At 40.1% G+C, this 18,733-nt stretch overlaps 1 protein-coding gene across 5 annotated transcripts in view; it reads left to right on the plus strand.

Annotated features, from left to right (window-relative positions):
- USP6NL (USP6 N-terminal like) overlaps positions 1–18,733 on the plus strand; it is a 111,249-nt gene that overhangs the window by 35,133 nt on the left and 57,383 nt on the right. For 4 of the 5 annotated variants that reach the window (XM_021530972.4, XM_085568638.1, XM_021530974.4 and 1 more), the window contains 2 exons: positions 15,863–15,936; positions 17,936–18,018. In XM_021530972.4, the coding sequence (XP_021386647.2) occupies positions 15,863–15,936; positions 17,936–18,018 (157 nt within the window). Of the gene's footprint in view, positions 1–10,078; positions 10,271–15,862; positions 15,937–17,935; positions 18,019–18,733 lie in introns of those variants that run through there. The other variant, XM_021530971.4, reaches the window with a different exon arrangement.

An 18,733-nucleotide genomic window follows, 5' to 3' on the forward strand; every position in this document is an offset into this window, starting at 1 on the left:
TCACAGCATTACAGTGGCTTATAAATATGGCAGTTCCCTGTGTCAGATCCTTATATCCCTAAAATGTGGAGTTACCTAAAAGGAGGCTATAAAGTTTAAAAAAATAAGCTAATTTATACCTTGTTTTTTTTTTTGTTTTTTTTTTTTTTTTTTTTTTTTTTTTTGTGCTGGTAAGTCTCAGTTGTGTGTTGGAGAAAACAGTTTTTCAGTTATTTACTGTTCATAGACCCTTCACACTAACTTGTGCTATAGCCTATTCTTCTCCATTTTTTTCTATTTTCTCTTCACCTTATTAAGAATGTGCAGTTGTTTCGCATCCATATCTTGCCTCTATGAGTTTTCCTTTAGGCTTTTGACGTTTTTACTTTTTTTTTTTCTTGAGCATTGCTTATGTAAGCAGAGCGATATCAAATAGTGCTGATGTAATATATACAGGTGTGAAGGTGGAAAACAGGTGCAGCGTGGTGGGAAGATTGGTATCAGATTTGATAGACTGTTGTAATCCCATACCCCTTACTGATGATGACTTTTGCATGCTTTAATCTGAGAGGTAATTCTATTCTAGCAATTTGGTACATCATCCTCCTAAAATATCATTCCTTAGCTAAAACATCCCACTTCCTCTTCCCCCCCCCCCCCCCCCCCGCTTTCTTTTGCTTTCTTTCGCTTTCTTTATTCTCTTTTCTTACTGTTTGCATTGGTACTGTCATTAGGTGTGACTTCTAAATTCTCAGCATTCTGCTTCTCAAGTCTCAGAAGGTGCTGCATTACCAGGAAACAGTGACACAGGTCACTGCCCCAGCGTGGGCTGTGTCAGGGTGGAGGTTACAGTGTCCAAGCTGAGCAGCAGTGCTTGGGCTGCACTTCATCAGCCCTGGAGCTCTGGGCTCTGCAGCCTTCACCTGCATCCACAGCACTGGAGTAGATTTGGACTTCTCAGAGAGGTCAGTCATTGCATTCCCACCAAAGGTTTTTAAATTTAGTAAAGCCTGATTAGCTGAGTTTCAAATTCATGTATTTGTCTTGTGCCTTTCCTTAAATTCTTGTCTGTTCATCTGAGAAAAAGTGACGGAGTCTTTTTTGGAGCTGGTGATTCAGTGAAACACCACCTGGCTCAATAGCACCTGAAGAATAATGGCTGTTTGTGATACTGTTTTAATTGAGAGAGAACTTCCCCAGGGTGTGCAGGTGACTCATTTTTCAGAGAAACCTGTCATCAGTGTGTCTGAGGTGGCCTGACTGTTACCCTGGGATTAAGCAGCCTCTTGTACCTCAGGTACAAAGTACTCTCTGATGCTTTTGTTTTTCTACATTTATAGCACATGTTATCACAGTAATATGAACCACTGGTTCCTGTTGTCAACGCTTAGGTTTTGTGTGCTCTTCCAAAACAGTGGGTGGTGGCAAATAGAGTATGTGTGAGTAATTTTATCGTGTTTAATAGTTACACCCCTCAATTTTTCTCTGCCAAGGAATAAAGTGAGCTAGAGAAGGAGAAAGTATAGAAATTTTACTCATTATTTAAGTAGATTAAGGTTTATACTGATGACTAATGCACCCTAAAAGCTGTTGTCTTTAGTGTGGATTACAGTAAAACAAATTGAAGTGAAAAATGATATTATTATTTTTCCCCAGCTTTAAGAGAGACTGAATTGTTTGTAAATTCTTTCAAGAACTGCTGTCATAACAAGAAGTTTGTTATTAAATTGAACGGTTTCAGAAAACTCTAAAAACAGGAGAAATATTTGGTAGTTTTCATTCACTTTCAGACTTGTGTGACAGAAGAAGACAACTGTACGTCTGCTGAAGAGGAAGAGTTGATGAAAGGCTGCTGGATTTTCATCCAGTTTGAAGCCCTTGGAATGATAGCTCCTTATTGTTCCAAGATGTTGTAATTGAAGGAATGTTCATTATGTTCATCCTTTTTGTTTCCCATCCTATTGCTAGACCTTTCAGGAATATGTGTACAGAGATGGTTTTGGTTTGCTGCATTACAGTTCCTTGCTTCAAGAAAAGGTTTTGGCTTTGGATGTAGTAACATCAGAAATGCAAAGCTGTCATTTTAACATGTACTGAAGAAATGTTTTTGATGGTAAGAGGGAACCACAATTCAAAACCAAGATACGTTTTTCCCTTGCAAGTAATTTTGGGTTTAATTTCACTGATGAAAATTTCAGTGATGAATTTGCTGAATTTCCATGGATGGATTTCAGAGTGAGTGTTGCCCCTCCCTCTTGGGAAGATTTCCTGCCTGACTACTCTGTCTACCTCTGCTAGACAAGAAAAGGATTTAAAGGCCATATAGTTTCACATAGAAAATTTAAGAGGTCAAAGCTCTTTCTGCAGCTGATTTTAGTTAGAGCTCAAAGCTGTTGTCTTGTGGAGGTTGGGTTGTTTGGTTCATGCCTGTGTAACCAGTCAGCCCTGTTGATCCTGGTCCATCTGAGCTGCACAAATGAAAACTTGAACCCTCCCCAAAGTGCTGAATATCTTAATTGCACGTCTACAGGCACAGCAGACAGTGGGTGGATGTGTGTTTAAATCCCAGCTGGTGTGTTCCTCCTTCTCTCTGGTGGAGAGAGCAGCTCATGTCTGCCCTAGGGGAGGGTTCTGCAGTGGGTCTGCTTTTCCCAAGGAACAGGATCCTGTTTGCCAGGTGCAGCTCCACAGGCTCAACCAAGTCGTGACTCTTCCTGGGGATTTTGATTCTGTGGGGGATATGAAATTCAGAGAGGTTGAGAGAGATCTCTTGGGAATGAAATAGGTTATATGGGCTGGACTGGAATCCATAAAAGGCTTTATTTGTGTATTGTCCTAGAGCTAATGCTGATAAACTGGAATAGGGATTTCCAAAGTATTGCATCAGTGTTTGTATCAGATGAAGTAGGCTTTCGCAGTTTATTGAGTTTAAAACTGCTTTTTTAAATTTCAGGTGATTTTCTTCTGAGATATGAAAATCTGTGACAAATAGATTTTTCTGGGTTATGGGTGGTGTTCTTTGGTTTGGCTTTTTTCTTTAACAGAGTGTAGTGGTTTTAAAGCAGATCATCATTAGTAGGTTCAATGCATTATTGACTTCAGCATAAATTTTTTTCTTGATGGCTGTGCATAAGGCTTAGACTAGAATTAACATCATGTTTGTTTTGCAGTAGGAACTTGTTAAGGTGTTCACAGCATATGTTTTGTAGTTCATTTTGCATTGGTACTGAAATAAAAGTACTGATTTTGGGAGTTGATGCTGGTTTGTGTTACCAAAGTACCTCAGTGCTTATCTTGTTCTAAGCCAGTAAAAAGAAAGTGTTACTGATATGCCTGTTAATGCACTGGTTATTAAAGTTATTGTTTCTGTGCAACAGCAGTATAAATTAATAATTGCCATCTTATGTCAACACTGGATATTTGTAAAGTGTTTTCAGAATATCCAAAGAATGAGCCAAATGCTGCCTCTTGCTGTGATCTCTTACTTGAAGGAGATTTATAAGCTCTTTGGAAAATTCTGTTCTGACCCTGTATTGTCCTTTAAAATAAAAGATTCAAACAAATACCTTTTCATTTTTGTTTTGTGGTCTTTTTCTACTACAGTTTTGTGCCTGCCTCTCAGTGGTGCTGACAGTGTTGTCTGTACTTAACTGGAGTCAAAAGTTGGGGAAAAAGACCAAGACATCTTGTGGCACACACTGCTAAGTTTTAGGGATAGATTACATCTAAAATTTAATTTGGTGCTTCCTAGCACCAATTTTTTTTTTTTTTTTCCTTAGGGGAAGAAAAAAAAAAAAGGTGATGGATCTAATATAGGCAGATGTTTTTTCTTACTGGTACAGTGTTACGTAGATACACGGCCAGAAAGTTTGATCTTTTTTCTTCCTTCTTTCTCCCTACCTTTGGGTTGTTTTATCCAAACTTGGAAGTTGTTCAATATTGACAAAGGCTTTAACTGATGCAAACTAGGTGGAGGCAAAGAAATTCATACTGCTATTGCTAATTAGCAGTATGAATGCAACCTGATTGTGATTTGGCAGGTATGGCACTGGGATTTATTGCAGCTGCTCTGCTGGGTTTTCCCTCTGCTTGGGGCTGGGACCAGGCAGGCAGGACAGCCTTGGAAGCCCCAATTCCTGTTTTTCATGGGAAATGCCATGGCTGTTTACTTTGTTTTGTTTACCAGTGCTCAATCACTGAAACCGAAAACAACAGAACCTTCTTGTCTACCACTAACTTCCTTTTCTCATAGCAAAGATGAAGAAACCTCCCCTGTTTCTGCTGCCATTTTGACAAACTTGTTAACCTTTCATCTGGTTGTCTCTTACTCCTCCAGACTTTCCTATAAACATAAAAAACATGGATCTACTGCTGCCTGACACTTAAAATGATTTCACATGTTCAGAGGGGATTTCAGCATTTCTTCCACTCTCATAAATGTAATTTTAATTTTTAAGTGAATGACAGATATTGTAAGTAGCCAGTTATTCAGTTCCATGCTGTGTAGACATGACTGGTACAAGAGGGCAGGTATCTAAATTTGCCTTGATGTCTTTCTGTGGACTTACTCAAACTTGTCACAGAGCCACCAAGAGAAGGTTTAGTGTCATATGAGCTTCTTGGTGCCATTCAGACTTTTCGGAGGGTTCCCTTAGAGGCTCCTGTTTATACTTAAGATATCATTACTGCAGTTAAAACATTTATCTGCTCAAAGATTAATAGCTCAGAGAGTAACTGAAGAAAGCTGTTCAGCTATGGTGAACTGAGCTGTAGCGTGTAGCTCAGTATTTTTATTTTTTGTGAAATGCTTTAAGTGTGTTAGGATTATATTTGAACTTGAACAGAAGGGTCTTGCAGCTCCTCTCACTGTTACTGTGTGGTGGTTCCTTCAGTGTATCCCAGTGGTAGACGGAGGGATGCCTGAGATCCACACCACAGAGTGTGGATCCCAGCAGTCTGTCTAGCAGCCTGTACTAACTGGTGTAACTTGTGTAACGTGCTGTTGCTGGAATAAAGCAAGAAATGCTTTTCATCCTGCCACAACTTTCACAATATTTTTTTAGTTTCCTGTTGTGTATTGAGCTGAAACTGAATTTAAAGCTTGAAAATGAATGCTAGGGTCTCCCCATGCAGAGGCTGTGCCTGCTCAGGTAGAGCATGAGCTCAGCACCTGGTGGGGGGCTCAAGTTCAGGTGCGAGCAGAGGCTGCAGGGAGGTTTTCTCACACTTTTGGGCTAGGACTCATCCCTGTACTTCTTGTTGTCTCACCAGAGAAGGCAGAAAAGTCAAAGGCTGGTAGTATATGTGCAGCTGGGGAGTAAAATCTGGTGATTTCAGGAGCTGCTCGTCTGTTGCTTGTTTGTGAACACTCCCAAAGTATCAAGTGGGGCCAGCGAGGTTCGGGCAGTGCCTGCTGAGCTGAGCAGCAGCTCGGTGCCAGCCCTGCGCTGTGGGCACCGGGCAGCTGCTGTGTCCCCTGGGGCTCTTCAAGTTCTGCTCCTGCCACCTTCAGTCAGAGCCGGTGTTTTTCTGAGCTGGCTTGGTGCTCTTTAGTCTTGCTAAGTGGCAGAATAGTATGTATTACAAAAACAAACCCTCCTTTTGTTCCTGTTGTAATCAGTTAAATCGGCTGTGTAATTAAATGATGAGCTGGGCTGTGGGTATGTCAGTGTATTCACAGCTCGTCTGTGTAGAACTATTCTCTTTATTTGAGCCAGTATAAAATGATACCAATATTAATGAAATTTTGTAACTAGAGACCTGTTGTACCTTCTCTAGCCCTACAGAAGAAATAAACCAGCTTCCTCAAAAATTAAGAACTGCCCTCTTTTAAAAAACTTCATCCAGAGTCTGTATGAGTGTTGTCTTGGTAATGTTTTAAACTGGGAATAGACTTCACATCATTAATGCTGAATTTTAAAATATAATTATAGTTTGCTTCATTAATTTTGACTAATGCAGAGAGAAAAATGATTAATCAGGAGACTTAACATAATTAGTGCAGTGTGGCAACTGACTACTTAAATATAAGTCTGTTAACATGGGAAGCATAATTCTTGTTATGAAATGTTCTACTTTGTATCAGAATTGAAAATATTAGAACCATTTTACTCTTTAAATTGATACGGCAAATCTTAGTGCTGTGAAAACATTCATATTCTACCACTAATTATGATGTTCAAAACAGGAAATCTAAAATTATGTTGGAAATAATGTCAGCATTTTGGAGACTTTTTAAATGTTATTTTGATTTATGTTGCTGGGGAAAAAAAAGATTTTATATGTCATCCTGATATATAGCATTGGGAAAGCAAAGAAGAAATTTATTTAAGAGAACTGCTGTGTTCACTCTTGCTGAAAGATGGTTTTGCTTGTGTGTTTAGTAGCCTGTCTTGGTTAAAAGAGGTATGAGCAGCATCAGTATACAGAAGGGATATTTTAGTTCTCAAAAGCCTCTGGGAACTGCAGGCACAATATACTTTCAAAGTACAAGGGATAAAAAAATAAAAGGCATTTTCAGCTAAATTTGCTTATAAAATCATAACCAGTACCTGAAAAGCCACTGGTGTAAAAGGATGCCTTGACTTATATTAGGTTGAGGGTAAAATTCCTGAAATATTTCTGCTTTTAATCTGTCAATATAGTGCTTCTGAGGTCAAGTGTCTGATCTTACCATATAATGCAGCAGATGATTTGCAGCATATTTTATTAAGACATAATTATAAAGGCTAGGGCTAGTGCTGGGAAAGGTCATGGATTTCAGGGGGAGTGTGGGAGTAATACTTATGAGCTGTAGATGAAACAGATTCTCTATTACAGTGGGATCAGTTCTAGCCACAGCAGGAGTTCTAAGAAATGTAATCTTTTGGTGGAAGACCATAAAATGGTTTGCAGTGGTAGAAAACCTCCTGTGTTTTTCCATGGAGGCTGTGTCTCTGTTGTTCCACAGCTGCTGTGTTCCATAGCTCAGCGTGTCCCCAGGGACAGCAGGATGCAGATCTGCTCCCATGGCCACTGCAACAGCTTCTGGGAGGGCTGAGCTCAGCAGTGTTTGCATCTCCTGAAAGACAAATGTATAGGTGAGTGACCACTTTGTGGCCACAATGCTGCTCTTTCATGGCACTGAGGAAAGGGAAAAATTGTCATGAAAAGGCCAGATACCAACTACACCCTTGGGAAGAGAAGAACAAAGGATGACTTAAGCTTAGACATAAGACATTAGCTAGTTGTGGCACAAGTCAGACCAGTCTTTGCATACTGGCAAGCCCCAAATTATACCCAGGCTGAGTTTTTACATTGAAGTCTATTAAGAGGTGCCATAAATGTTTCAGGTTGTGTTGACAGAGGTCTGGGCAGGAGGGTGGGTTGTGCATTGGTTTTGTCCTCTTTTTCTTTCAAGAAAGGAGTCTTGTTGAAAATTTGGCTTACTCTTTTCAGTATAGCTTGTTGAAAATTGGCAATTATGGTTTCTTCTGGCTTTGCAACTGATTATGTTAACCTTCAGCAAATTAATTATCTTCTGGCTCATGACTGCACACAACACTTTGTGAAATGGAATTACAGTAGAACCCTGCCAGATCTCGTCACTCCACTTTGTAACCCTTGTGGGAACTTTCATAAGGCTCAGTAGTGAGGTGATGACATGAGCATTCCAACTGCAGATTCCAGCTGGTTAGGTGTAGGATGAGGGAGTGATCTAATTTTAAGGTGTAATTATTTACATGAAACACACAAAAAAACAAATTGTAAATTAGGACTAATTAAATGGCCGAGTTCTATTTTATTAGAGTATGTTATTTTTCTGTTTTATTTCTGTTTTATTCTGAGTTTTGTGCTTTCATTGCTGCATTAGCTAAAAGTGTTAGTAAGGCTATGTTATTAAAAATAAAATTCTAGGCATTTTTGCAGTAATTGATGCATATTGGTGGTATTTCTGTAAACCCTTTAGTCCATTGTTGCTTAAAAGCAAGATGGAGAATTTGATTTAAATTCTATGTCATACATAGACTCTTAAATTCTTATTTCATGTTTTGACACAGGCTTCCTCTGTGGAATTCTGCTTAGCAAGGCTGCCTTGGCTTCCTTGCTCTTGGTTTGAATCCTTTGGAGATCACTTTAAAATTGATTTGAGAGGGTTTTTAGTAGCAGTTAATTCTACTAATTTCCAAAGTGACCACTTTCCATTGGTGAATGTGCAGTGTCTCATAGGGGATGTTGCGAAACTGCAAGAACTACCATATTGAAACTTGATTTTTCATTAAGATGAGAGTTCAGTCACATTTCTTCCATCTTTATTTTCATATTTTTAACTTACTAGTCCTCATGCTGTAAAACTGCAATGGTGTCTACTTTGAAGGCTGATTATTAAGAGGGGGAGAATGCATGTGTTTTGCTGTTGCAATGGGCTTTTTTTTAGCGCAGTGCATAATGCAATATATTGATTTTCCAAAGAGTTTTGCTCTATCTTTTCTGTAAGTCCACTTGAAAAACATCCACAAAATCAGACATGCTAAATTTGAGAGACATAAGAGAAGTGTCAGTACAGCTATCCCTAGTATAGCTATAGTGTGTGTGTGTGTATATATACACACATCTATATATATATGTGTCAGTAATGTGGCTTATTGCTATTTGGGATTAGTGTGTGGTAGAAGAGCAGCAGTGATGTTAAAAAGCAAATTGTTTTCAAGTGGTGAAGGGGTGAGAGAGTTAACATGGGACAAATGCTTGTGTTCATTGTGTGCGAGTTCTTTTCATCCTCACCACAAATATGCTCACAGATAAGGAAACAGAAAGTCGCTGGTTTCAGTTCAGTAGTACTGTTATGAGCAAAGTGGAAGATTATTTTTGTGTAGCAAGAGGATTGGTGTGGTGCGTCAGCAGTAAGAAAATGCTGCTTTTGAGGGAAATGTGCCTGGTAGTGGACATGGCACTAGCTTAGTCTAAACTCATAATGATTCCAGAGACTAAACTATTGACACCTGGGCTTGGGTGGGATCCACGAGCAGTAATCAGTGGGAAAGACAAAGGCGCTGCTGCTCATTTCCAGGCTCGGTGCTCTGACACATGATATGGGGAGGAAGGTTAAAACAATTGAAGGAACTGTTCTTTTTTCAATCTCTGGGGAAAAAAGAATAGTCCAACACACTTGATCATTTCTCCTGTTCCGGGTATTTTAACACTTCTCTGAGTGCAAGAAAACTACAAAAGGGTTGAGGCTGGAAGAGACCTCTGGAAGTGATCTGGTCCAGGCCTGTGCTCAAGCAGGGCTCTTCAGAGCTGGTTACCCAGGACCACGTCCAGACATCTCATGAACATCTCCCAAGGATAGAGGGATATTCCACAGCCTCCCTGGGTAACCTGTGCCAGTGCCACTGATCTCTTTCAGCTGGCTTCACAAAGTGTCTGGTTGTGCGTGTGCCCTGACTTGCTTAGGTTAGGATATGGAATTGGCTGGTTCCTGGCTGCAGGCATCACATAGCAGCACAATAGGCAGTGTGAGAGAGCATGTGTGGGGGCTGAAGTCTGTGCAGAAGAATGGCTTTTTGTGTTTGGCCTGGGATATTTGGTGCAAAGATCTGGTTTTCACGTTTTACTCCTGAATTTGTGTACTTTTATCAATAAAAATGTTGTCAACTTCTAATATCCTAGGTGTTTCAAATTCCCAAGATAGCTTGAAGAATAAAGGAATTTTGATCAAAAAATATGTAAAATCTCCATCCTTTAAGTAGGGAATGCCAGTTACGGAAATCTGAATTGTATTTTTGGAGTTACCTAATTTTGTGGTTTCTTAGGTAATAAGCCAGAAAGAGGGTACTTCAAGCCCCATTTCAAGTAAGTCCTTTCAGTAAGACGCTTTTCCTGCAGCACTTGGAAAACACCAGTAAGAATTCTTGCCCAAGAGTAGAACAGTGGTGTGTTACGGGAGCCCTGGCCTCTGAGGCTGTTTGTTCAAATCCTTTTGTTTATTATGAGCTGGAATGCAGGGTTGTGGGCTGGGCTGGAGAACACCAGCGTGGTGCCTTCGTGACACTTGGCATTAACAAATGGCATCTTTGTTCCAGCCTCTGCAGCTCCTGGAGCTGTAGAGGGGCTGTGTCTGGAAAAAGGAGCACGTGTCAAGTGGCTCAGTTGTGTGGAGCAAATGCAGCAAGTGGAGGAGGAGAACTTTTCCCTCAGTCATTTTTGATAAACTGATTTAGAATATGGTCTAGAAGCAAACAGATTTACTTCATGAAGACTAAAACAGAGCTCTACAAGGACTGGGAAGAAAATGACAGTCTAAAGACTGGTAAAGTGTTGTGTAAAATTTTATATACTTGTCTTTAATTGTTTATGTCATGCTGTTATTCTCTCTCACTTCAAATTAGTGATAACTGAGTTTTAAATACTTAATAATATATAAGGAATATAATTATGTTTAATGGAAGAAATGTAGCTCAGTTAACTTCTGGAAATATATGTTTCAAGGTGTTGCTATACAAAAGGGATTGTTTTTCTAACTAACTAGTTCATTTTACGTTAAAAACTGTTCTCTGTTTTGGAAGTTCTCTTTGCATGAAGAGAAAGCATAATAAATTATGCTAATTCCTTTTGTTCAGAGCAGCTTTAGTATTCTTGTGTAGGTATTTACCAAGATTCTTCCTTTTGAACATGGTGTACCCACAGCAAAATACTATTAAGTGTACGTCATGGCTTTTATTTCGTTGTTTATGGGAATGAACTGGAAGGAAAATAAACAGCCTGAGTATTTAAGGGACTTTCTGCTATGACCAGAGAGTTTGTTTATTGCTCTGATATGTGCTTTGAACGTGTAGATGTGTAGCAGCTGGTGGTGGTGCCTGCAGACAGGAATTTGTGCCAGTGCAGATCTTTGAGCAGTGGGATGTGTAATGTGCAAACAAGCAAGAATTTTAGTAAAGTAATGGGAAACAAATTAATGTTTTCAATTCTTTTGGGTTTTCAGAGTGCTCTGCAATTGGATAGACAATGATAGTGGGTTAGAGGACAAAAAAGGAAGAATTTCCTGTTTTGAATTTGGGGCTTTTCAGAATTTGGGATAAGGTTACACAGGATGCTCTTGGTGTATTGAGCCTCAGCTCCATGGAAAGAGGCATCTCTTCTGGGGCTGCTGGTCCACAGCAGGTGAGCCTGAGCCAGTGTGTGCCCAGGTGGCCAGGAAGGCCAGTGGCATCCTGGCCTGTACCAGCAATGGTGTGACCAACAGGACCAGGGCTGTGATTGCCCCCTGTACTCAACACTGATGGGGCCACACCTCAAATCCTGGAATCCGCGTTGGCCTCCTTGTGACAAGAAGGATGTTGAGGTGCTGGAGCATGTCTGGAGAAGGGAATGGAACTGTGATAGGGTCTGGAGCACAGGTCCTATGCAGAGTGAGGGAGCTGGGGGTGTTTATCCTGGAGAAAAGGAAACTCAAGGGGGAAACTTATTGTTCTCTACAACCCCCTGCCAGGAGGGTGTAGCCAGGTGGGGGCTGGGCTCTTCTCGCAGGTAAGAAATGACAGAATGAGAGATGAAACGAGTTCAAGATGCATTGAGGTAGTTTAGATTGGATATTAGGAACAATTTTCTTGCCAAAAGGGTTGTCAAGCACTGGAAATAGGCTGCCTAGAGAAGTGGTGGAGTCACCATCCCTTGAGGTAATTGAAAGCACTTGGTGCTTGGGGGCATGGTGTAATGGTGCGCTTGGCAGTGATGGGTTAATTGTTGGACTTAATGATTTTAAAAGATCTTTTTCAACCTCAACTAATCTGTGATTCTTCTTACATTTATGGCACATCTGTAAAAGGCAGTTTATTATACTGCTGCTGGTGCATGAGCACTGCAATGTATCTTCTATCTACTACTCCTTCAGTGTAAGGAACCACTGAGGCTCTCAGTGGTACTGATTTCATACTACCTTCATGAAGGAGCTACTCCATGGTTGTTACCTTTGGCAGGTGAGATACAGCCTAGTCATTTTTTAGGTTGTTTCAGAGAGAACAGCACTAGTGAGTTTGAGTAACCCCAAAGATCATTCCTGTAAGTTGTATGACTACTTTTGTAGGGACTAGAGGTGTGTGCTCAGTGGATTACACATGAAGATAACTTTAAAAAAGGTTGTACCTTACTGGTTTGCAGTTCTGTAGCTGAACAGGATTAGAAGCCATGCAGGATTAGACAAACAATTCAAAATACAGCTACTTAGTAAACCTTGTAGAGCAGCAGCTTTTCTTTCTGTGGGAAAGACCAGTGTTTTACTGTCTTCTGGCCATTCCTCCCTCAGCAGCAGCTGAGTTCTGCCAGGCTGTGATGAAAGCCAGGTGTAACTATGGGCTCTGTGTTAGTCATCCCAACCAGGAGCAGCTGAGCTGCTGCTAGGCTGTCACAGGCTGTTCAGCTCCTTCTTGACTGCTGGAAACATAAGGGATAGTCCTGCCAGTTCTGCCTCCTTTATTTTGGAAAACTGAGGTACTGCAGGGACTGCAAAAGGGATCCTCAGTGTTTAGCTTGGTGATTTAAATGAATAAAAAATTACATTGTTGTAAATTTTTCCCCCCTACCTTCTCCCTACCCCCACCTTAAAATACATGTTTAGATGGAGTATAGGGGGGTCTTGGGTCAAGATTCTCTGGTGTCTGTAAGCGACTACACCTGCAGCTACTCTTCCTCCATGTGGAACATGGAAGAGAGAAGATGGCATGAAAGCAAGAGTAAGGCAGGATTTTTTAAAATTTTCATCAGATCATCAAACCATAGCTCTATTTCTTACAAAAACATTGAGATAACACTGAACAAAACTGATAAGACTTCAGAATGCCAGTTATTTGCCCTCAGTTTCATAGTGATGCATTTTTGTGCCAAAGAATTCTTTTTGTTCCCATATTTAGCTTTTAGTTTACCAGGAATCAACATGTAATTTCTAAGTTGGAGATATTTAAATATTTCTTCTTATAAGAAAAATAATGTTTAATTCTTATCTCCCAAAATAAAAGCTCTTGCCCCCATCTCAAGATGTTTTCTGGGTTTTCAGTATGGATGGATTAATGAAACATGGAACTATCTTAGTGCAGCTGGAAGGTTAAGATGATTCTGGCAGAAAGCAAAGAGGATTACTTTAAAGGCAATGAATATGATAATTTACACACTAAATGTAATTGAATTGTCTTGAGATACAGAACATGCCAAACTTCGATTCACACATTGCTTATGCAGAGGAAGGATGGTAAGCCATGGCCACATTTTCAGCATAAATCAGGAACTTGCTTTCTGGTGCAAATACAGTTTGGCATTCTTTTAAGCAAAGGTTTGAAGTTTTTTTAGCTTATACTGTTATTCTGTTTGTGTTTTTGAAGATATATGCATGTCCTTTTGAGCACATTTTAAAATAAAAATTGAAACAATTTTTATTTCTGTTTAGAAAAATGTATCAGCTATGTACTTTGTGAATGTATTGACTGTGCATTACAATATCATCTGCTTATATTCAGCCACACTCTTTCACTCTTTCTCAAATGTAATCTCTTCTACTTGGAAAGTAATGATAGGACTTTTAATTTATTTCCTGAAGCTCAGCAGCAGGCAAGCTTTAAACTTTAAACAAGGGAGCTTTTCCCCACAGCTGTCCATTGGAGAAGTGGAGATTTGGGTCAATCAGTACTAGAAGTTGCTGAAGGAATGTCAGATTTCTAAGGAAGTTAAAAGTTTACTTTGTAAAAACTCATAATTAGTCTTCTGTAAAGACTTGCTGTAAGCATAGATCTGTCTTTCAGAAGGAAACACAATTTAATTTTGGTTACAATTCCTTTATCTTCTCACTTTGAAAGTAAAACCAGGGTTCACCCAATGCTTTTTGTCAGTGTTAATTTGGTAGCTTTAGTGGACATTGTCAGTTTAGCAGATGTGCTATGACAACTAGTAAAGATTAGGGACCAGATTGTTGTAATTGTGCTGGGGGAGTGCTGGAATGCCCTGGCAGTGGTGTGAAGTTGTGTCTGTGCCCCTGGGTGCCACAGGGCTTGGGAGGGGCTCTGGAGGGCTCTGGGAGCTGTGTCTTGCTCAGAGCTCTCATGGGCAGCCAGGGTAACAGAGCCCTGCAGTGGCTGTAAAGCTGTGTCAGAGAAAAGCAAACCTGAGACCCACCTTTGGGTCATGAGTCCCCTTTCATCTTAGGAATAAAGGATCCAGCACCTGAAAGCACAGGAGGAGCAGTGCCCTGCTTGGACACACCAAAGTCTGAGCACTATTAAATGATTCTACTCACCCCTTATCTTACAGGGAGGAAATGATTTGTCAGTGTTGTAGATTAGAGATGTGAAGCTTCCAAATGTAACAGACTGAATTATTTATTATTTTTTTTCTCTCTCAAATAACTGTGTAAATACATGTGTGCTGCTTCTGCTGCACACTGGAGAAACTGATAGAGCTCTATGTATTTTTAATAAATGGGAGTAATGTGATTGGCAAATGGTGGTGACAGAGGGGGCTAGGTGAGGGTAACCAGGTGTGACTTCTGAGGATCATAAATGAAAGCTCTGAAGAAGCAGGCAGACCTTCCCTTAGGGAAGGATGAGCAGTGCTATTGTCTAAATGCTGGTACTTGTGTCTATGGTGGGTCATACTGAGGTTCTCTTAGTGTGCCCCTGGAGAAAGGTGCAGTGAAAACAAGCGGAGACTATGTTAAATCTCAAACAGATGGCTTAGAAGGCCACCTTGGCACAACTTCTTACCTAAATGTTGAGAAATATGTAGGTAACCTTTATTAAAGAAACACTAGGTTTAAACAAATAATTGTGTTAATGTCATAGGATAGAAAACGGTAATATGTGATCTGTTTTTCTATTTCATGGGCCAGATGGTTGGTATGTACAATTCCTGAAGTTCATTATGTTGCCATGAACTAGATAGTGAAAAAAACCCACATGCTTGGAGTTATTTTTATAACAGTGTTAGACTGAAATATATTTTAAACCTTTTTCAAGCCTTGCTTTGTCTGAAGTTCATTGCTTTTTAATAATCAAAATAATTCAATGCTTGAATCTTTCACAAACTTATTAATTAAAGCTGATTTACCTCATTGGTTTGATATAATTATATTTGGGGTATTGAAGTGCTTTCTGCTGTAGGATACTCAAAATAGCAACTTTTCCTTTCTTGGTGCACTCTGTTCCTGTCCATGTCCTAGAGGTGGCTTCTGCTCAGGGAACAGGACTGAGCAAAACTTGAACTCCAGTCATGTAGTAAATGCTGCATCTGCAGTGTCCTCGTGTCCAGTGCTTATTCACACACTGTTTTTTTTGTTTTTGCCTGTCAACCTTCCTGTTGTCATCTCCTTACACTTATTCCAGCTCTGGGTTGCCCAAGTTGCAGTTCTGACACCGTAATGACGTCCTTCCCTGTTTTCTGAGAACTAAGTTTTAGGCAATTTCTAAGAAACAGTAGAAAGCCATGCAGTATTTCTTCAGTATTCCAATATCTCTACAAATCCTGTAAATACATCACAATTTTGTTTTAAGCCAGTAGTGAATGTTTCAGGTTTCTTTGATGATTAGAATGTTTGTGGAACTGCCAATTAGTGGGCTTTAGGACTTCAGTCTTTCAGTTAGTGGGTTGAGCAGAATTTTTTTTTTACTGTATTTAATATCTACATTGGCAGATAATCAGAAATATTCTAAACTCGACAATTAAGATACTGTGCAGTAACTGTACCTTGTTTTGAACCATATTCAAGACATGCACCAAGGTCATATTTTGCTTTGACACAATAGTTTTGGCATTTCTCCACTGAAGTAGTCTCCCTGAAGTTGATTTTCCAAATATTTGGCTGCAGTTCGTTTTTCACAAGGGAGAAAATCTGAACAACATTATTTTAATTCTTATACAGGTGCAGATGCTGAGCAGGATGCTGCTATCAAACTTGCCCAGGAACGAGCAGAGATAGTTGCCAAGTATGACAGAGTAAGTGAACTTTTTGGTAATTTAAAAAACATTTTATAATGAATCTTTTTAATATGTCTGTTTAAAAAGTGAATCATGATTCCAGCTTGCTGTTGTTTAAAATAGTCTGTTGAGTACTAATTTGATATTTAATGATACACTGGCCTTTGGGTGAATTAAGCTCTCCATGGGGGATATTCTGCATAATGACTCAACTCATTTTTCAGGTGCATAGCAAGTTACTTTGGGACTATTTCAGGGAGCGTATTGTATTAGAAGTAGTGAAAGTGGGGTATTTGAGGATGCTCAGTGTATCTGTGAGATCAGAAGGACTCTCATTTTACTTTTTATTTATTTAGTCTTTGGTTATGATAGTACAAATACTGAAATCATAGCAGAAAAAGATGAGTGAGCTGTATTGTTTCTCATCTTGTTGTGGGGAGCTAAAGAAATGCCCTGATCATACACTATTTGTTCTTGTACCCCTAGTCAGGAAAAGCCTGGCACAGACTGTGCCTAGGATAGCTTGCATAGTAGTCAGGTATTTTTGTAACTCTTCTGGGCTTTTTAAGTGTCACTGGAGTACAGAGCAGTAGCCTTGTTTGTAGAGTTCATGAAATGCTTTATGTGCCAGACTTACTGGTGGTTGGCACAGTGTGCAGTAAATGAGTGGCTCACCTTGGACTAAGGAAAAACCTGTTTGTGTGTGGCAGGCTGATGCCAGCTGCTCCTCAAAGTTGCTCAGTCACAAAAGGCTCATGAGTTGGGATAAAGGCAGGGAGAGATTCTTCACCAATGACTGTCATAGGCAAAGCAGACCTGAGTTGAGGAAATCTGTTTACTTTATTACCTATCAAATCAGAGTAGGACAATAATAAAATAAAAACTGGGTCTAACTCCCCAACCCTCCCTTCTTCCTGGGCTTACCTTTGCTCCCAGTTTTCTCTACCTCCTCCCCCTGAGCAGTGCCAGGAGGATGGGGAATGAGGGCTGTGGTCAGTTCATTCCACATTTCTGTGACTCGTTCCTGCTTGGGGGTTTGACTCCTTAAACTCTTCCCTTTTTCCAGTGGGGGGCCCCTCCCACAGGCTGAAGTTCTCAGTGAACTTCTTCAGTGTGGGTCCTTCCCATGGACTGAAGCTCTTCATGAGCTGCTCCAGCACTGTTCCCTCCATCAGGGTCAGCTCTTCAGGCACAGGTGCTCCAGCATGGGTCCCCCATGGGGTCACAGGTCCTGCCACCAAACCTGCTCCAGTATGGCATGGGACATGGCCAGTGGCAAGTCCATGTTGGAGCTGGTTGACTCTGTCTCTGTTGGATGTGGAGGAGGCTTCCAGCAGCTTCTCAGAGAAACCACCCTTGGAGCCCCTTGCTACTAAAACCAGGCCACACAAACCTAATTCACTTTGTGTTCTGCGTGCTAGCCTGATTTCACAGCCAGCAACCTGTGCATAGTCCACACCAGAAGCAGGGAGAGATGAAATGTAGTTAAACTTCTGCAAGCCTTTTGCAAGATCAACAGTTGGAGAGTAGGAATGGGGCATGCATGAATGCATAATTGAGGGAAAACTCAGTGCTGCATTGTTTGAAAGCCGCTGCAAGTCAGCATGGACTGTCTGCAGGATGTGCTCTTGTGGGTTATTGTTCAAGAAAGATGGATTTGAGAAATGAAATGAGTAGAGGACATTCTGGGGACCTTGATGGATTATTGTGGAGTTCAACAACAGGTGTGGGATTACTGTGACTCTGGTTGAAATGTATTTTGTGTATAGCAGTGACCAAAAGAGATTTCCTGTGATGAATATACTGTTTGTAAGGGCTGGGATAGGTGTTCTGCTCTCCTTTCTCTTGCCTCGTTAGTTTAGGGCTGGTGTTCTCCTCCCCCTCTTCTAACCTCCTGCCACCATGTCCCAAAGTGTTACAAAGGTTATGATTTCAGTGGTTGAATGCTCCCTTATGTGTCTTTATTTATTGTGTCATAAAATATAATTTGGCTTTTTATTTTTTCCTTTCCCCTTAGGGACGTGAGGGTGCTCAGATTGAACCGTGGGAAGATGCTGACTACCATCTTTACAAAGTCACAGATAGATTTGGGTTTCTACAGTAAGTAGCAAGCTTGTAAAGAAAATAAGATTAAAATTTTGCTACTATGAATATTCAGGCTCTTTTTTGTATTACTTATTGATGAAAGTATTATTATGCCTTTAATAGATATTTTGGAAACTGCTGTGTAAGGGTTACTGCTGGCTAATCTTTCACTGTGCTTTTCAATTCCATTTCTATCTAGGTTTTTCTTTCTGTAATTTGATTTTTGCATAGGGAGTGAAGTATTTAAAAATGTTTTATTGGGGAATGAAAACTGATAGTCTACAAAAAACATATTCCAAGCTGAATTGGAGATAAATTTTGGTTGTGAATAACTTAGTTGGATGTAAACAAACTTGAAGTTCTTGAAAGGATTTATAAAAATTTTGTTAAAACGTTTCATTTTAAAAAGATCCCATCACACTGAGGTTACTAAATGGTTGTATATGAGCAAAAGTGTTTCTCAGTCCATATAAGATTGCTATCTTTTGGCTTCATATATTTTCAACCTTACTGAAATCTCTGCTGATTTAGGACCTAATGTTGAATCAACTTTAAGTCAGAAAATGCCAGAGTCCAGATGCAGTTCCCCTACAGGTGCCTCCTTTGTAACATAATCTGTTCCTTTTTGGCAAACAGAAGATTAGAGTATTAAATTGTATTAGGGTTTTTGTGGTTGGCAGATGTAAATATCCAGCATGAACACAAGCTGACTTGATACTCTTGATGATAT

Source organism: Lonchura striata, chromosome 1A (genome assembly GCF_050655825.1).
Source record: "Lonchura striata isolate lonStrDom1 chromosome 1A, ASM5065582v1, whole genome shotgun sequence".
NCBI classification, from domain to species: Eukaryota; Metazoa; Chordata; class Aves; order Passeriformes; family Estrildidae; genus Lonchura; species Lonchura striata.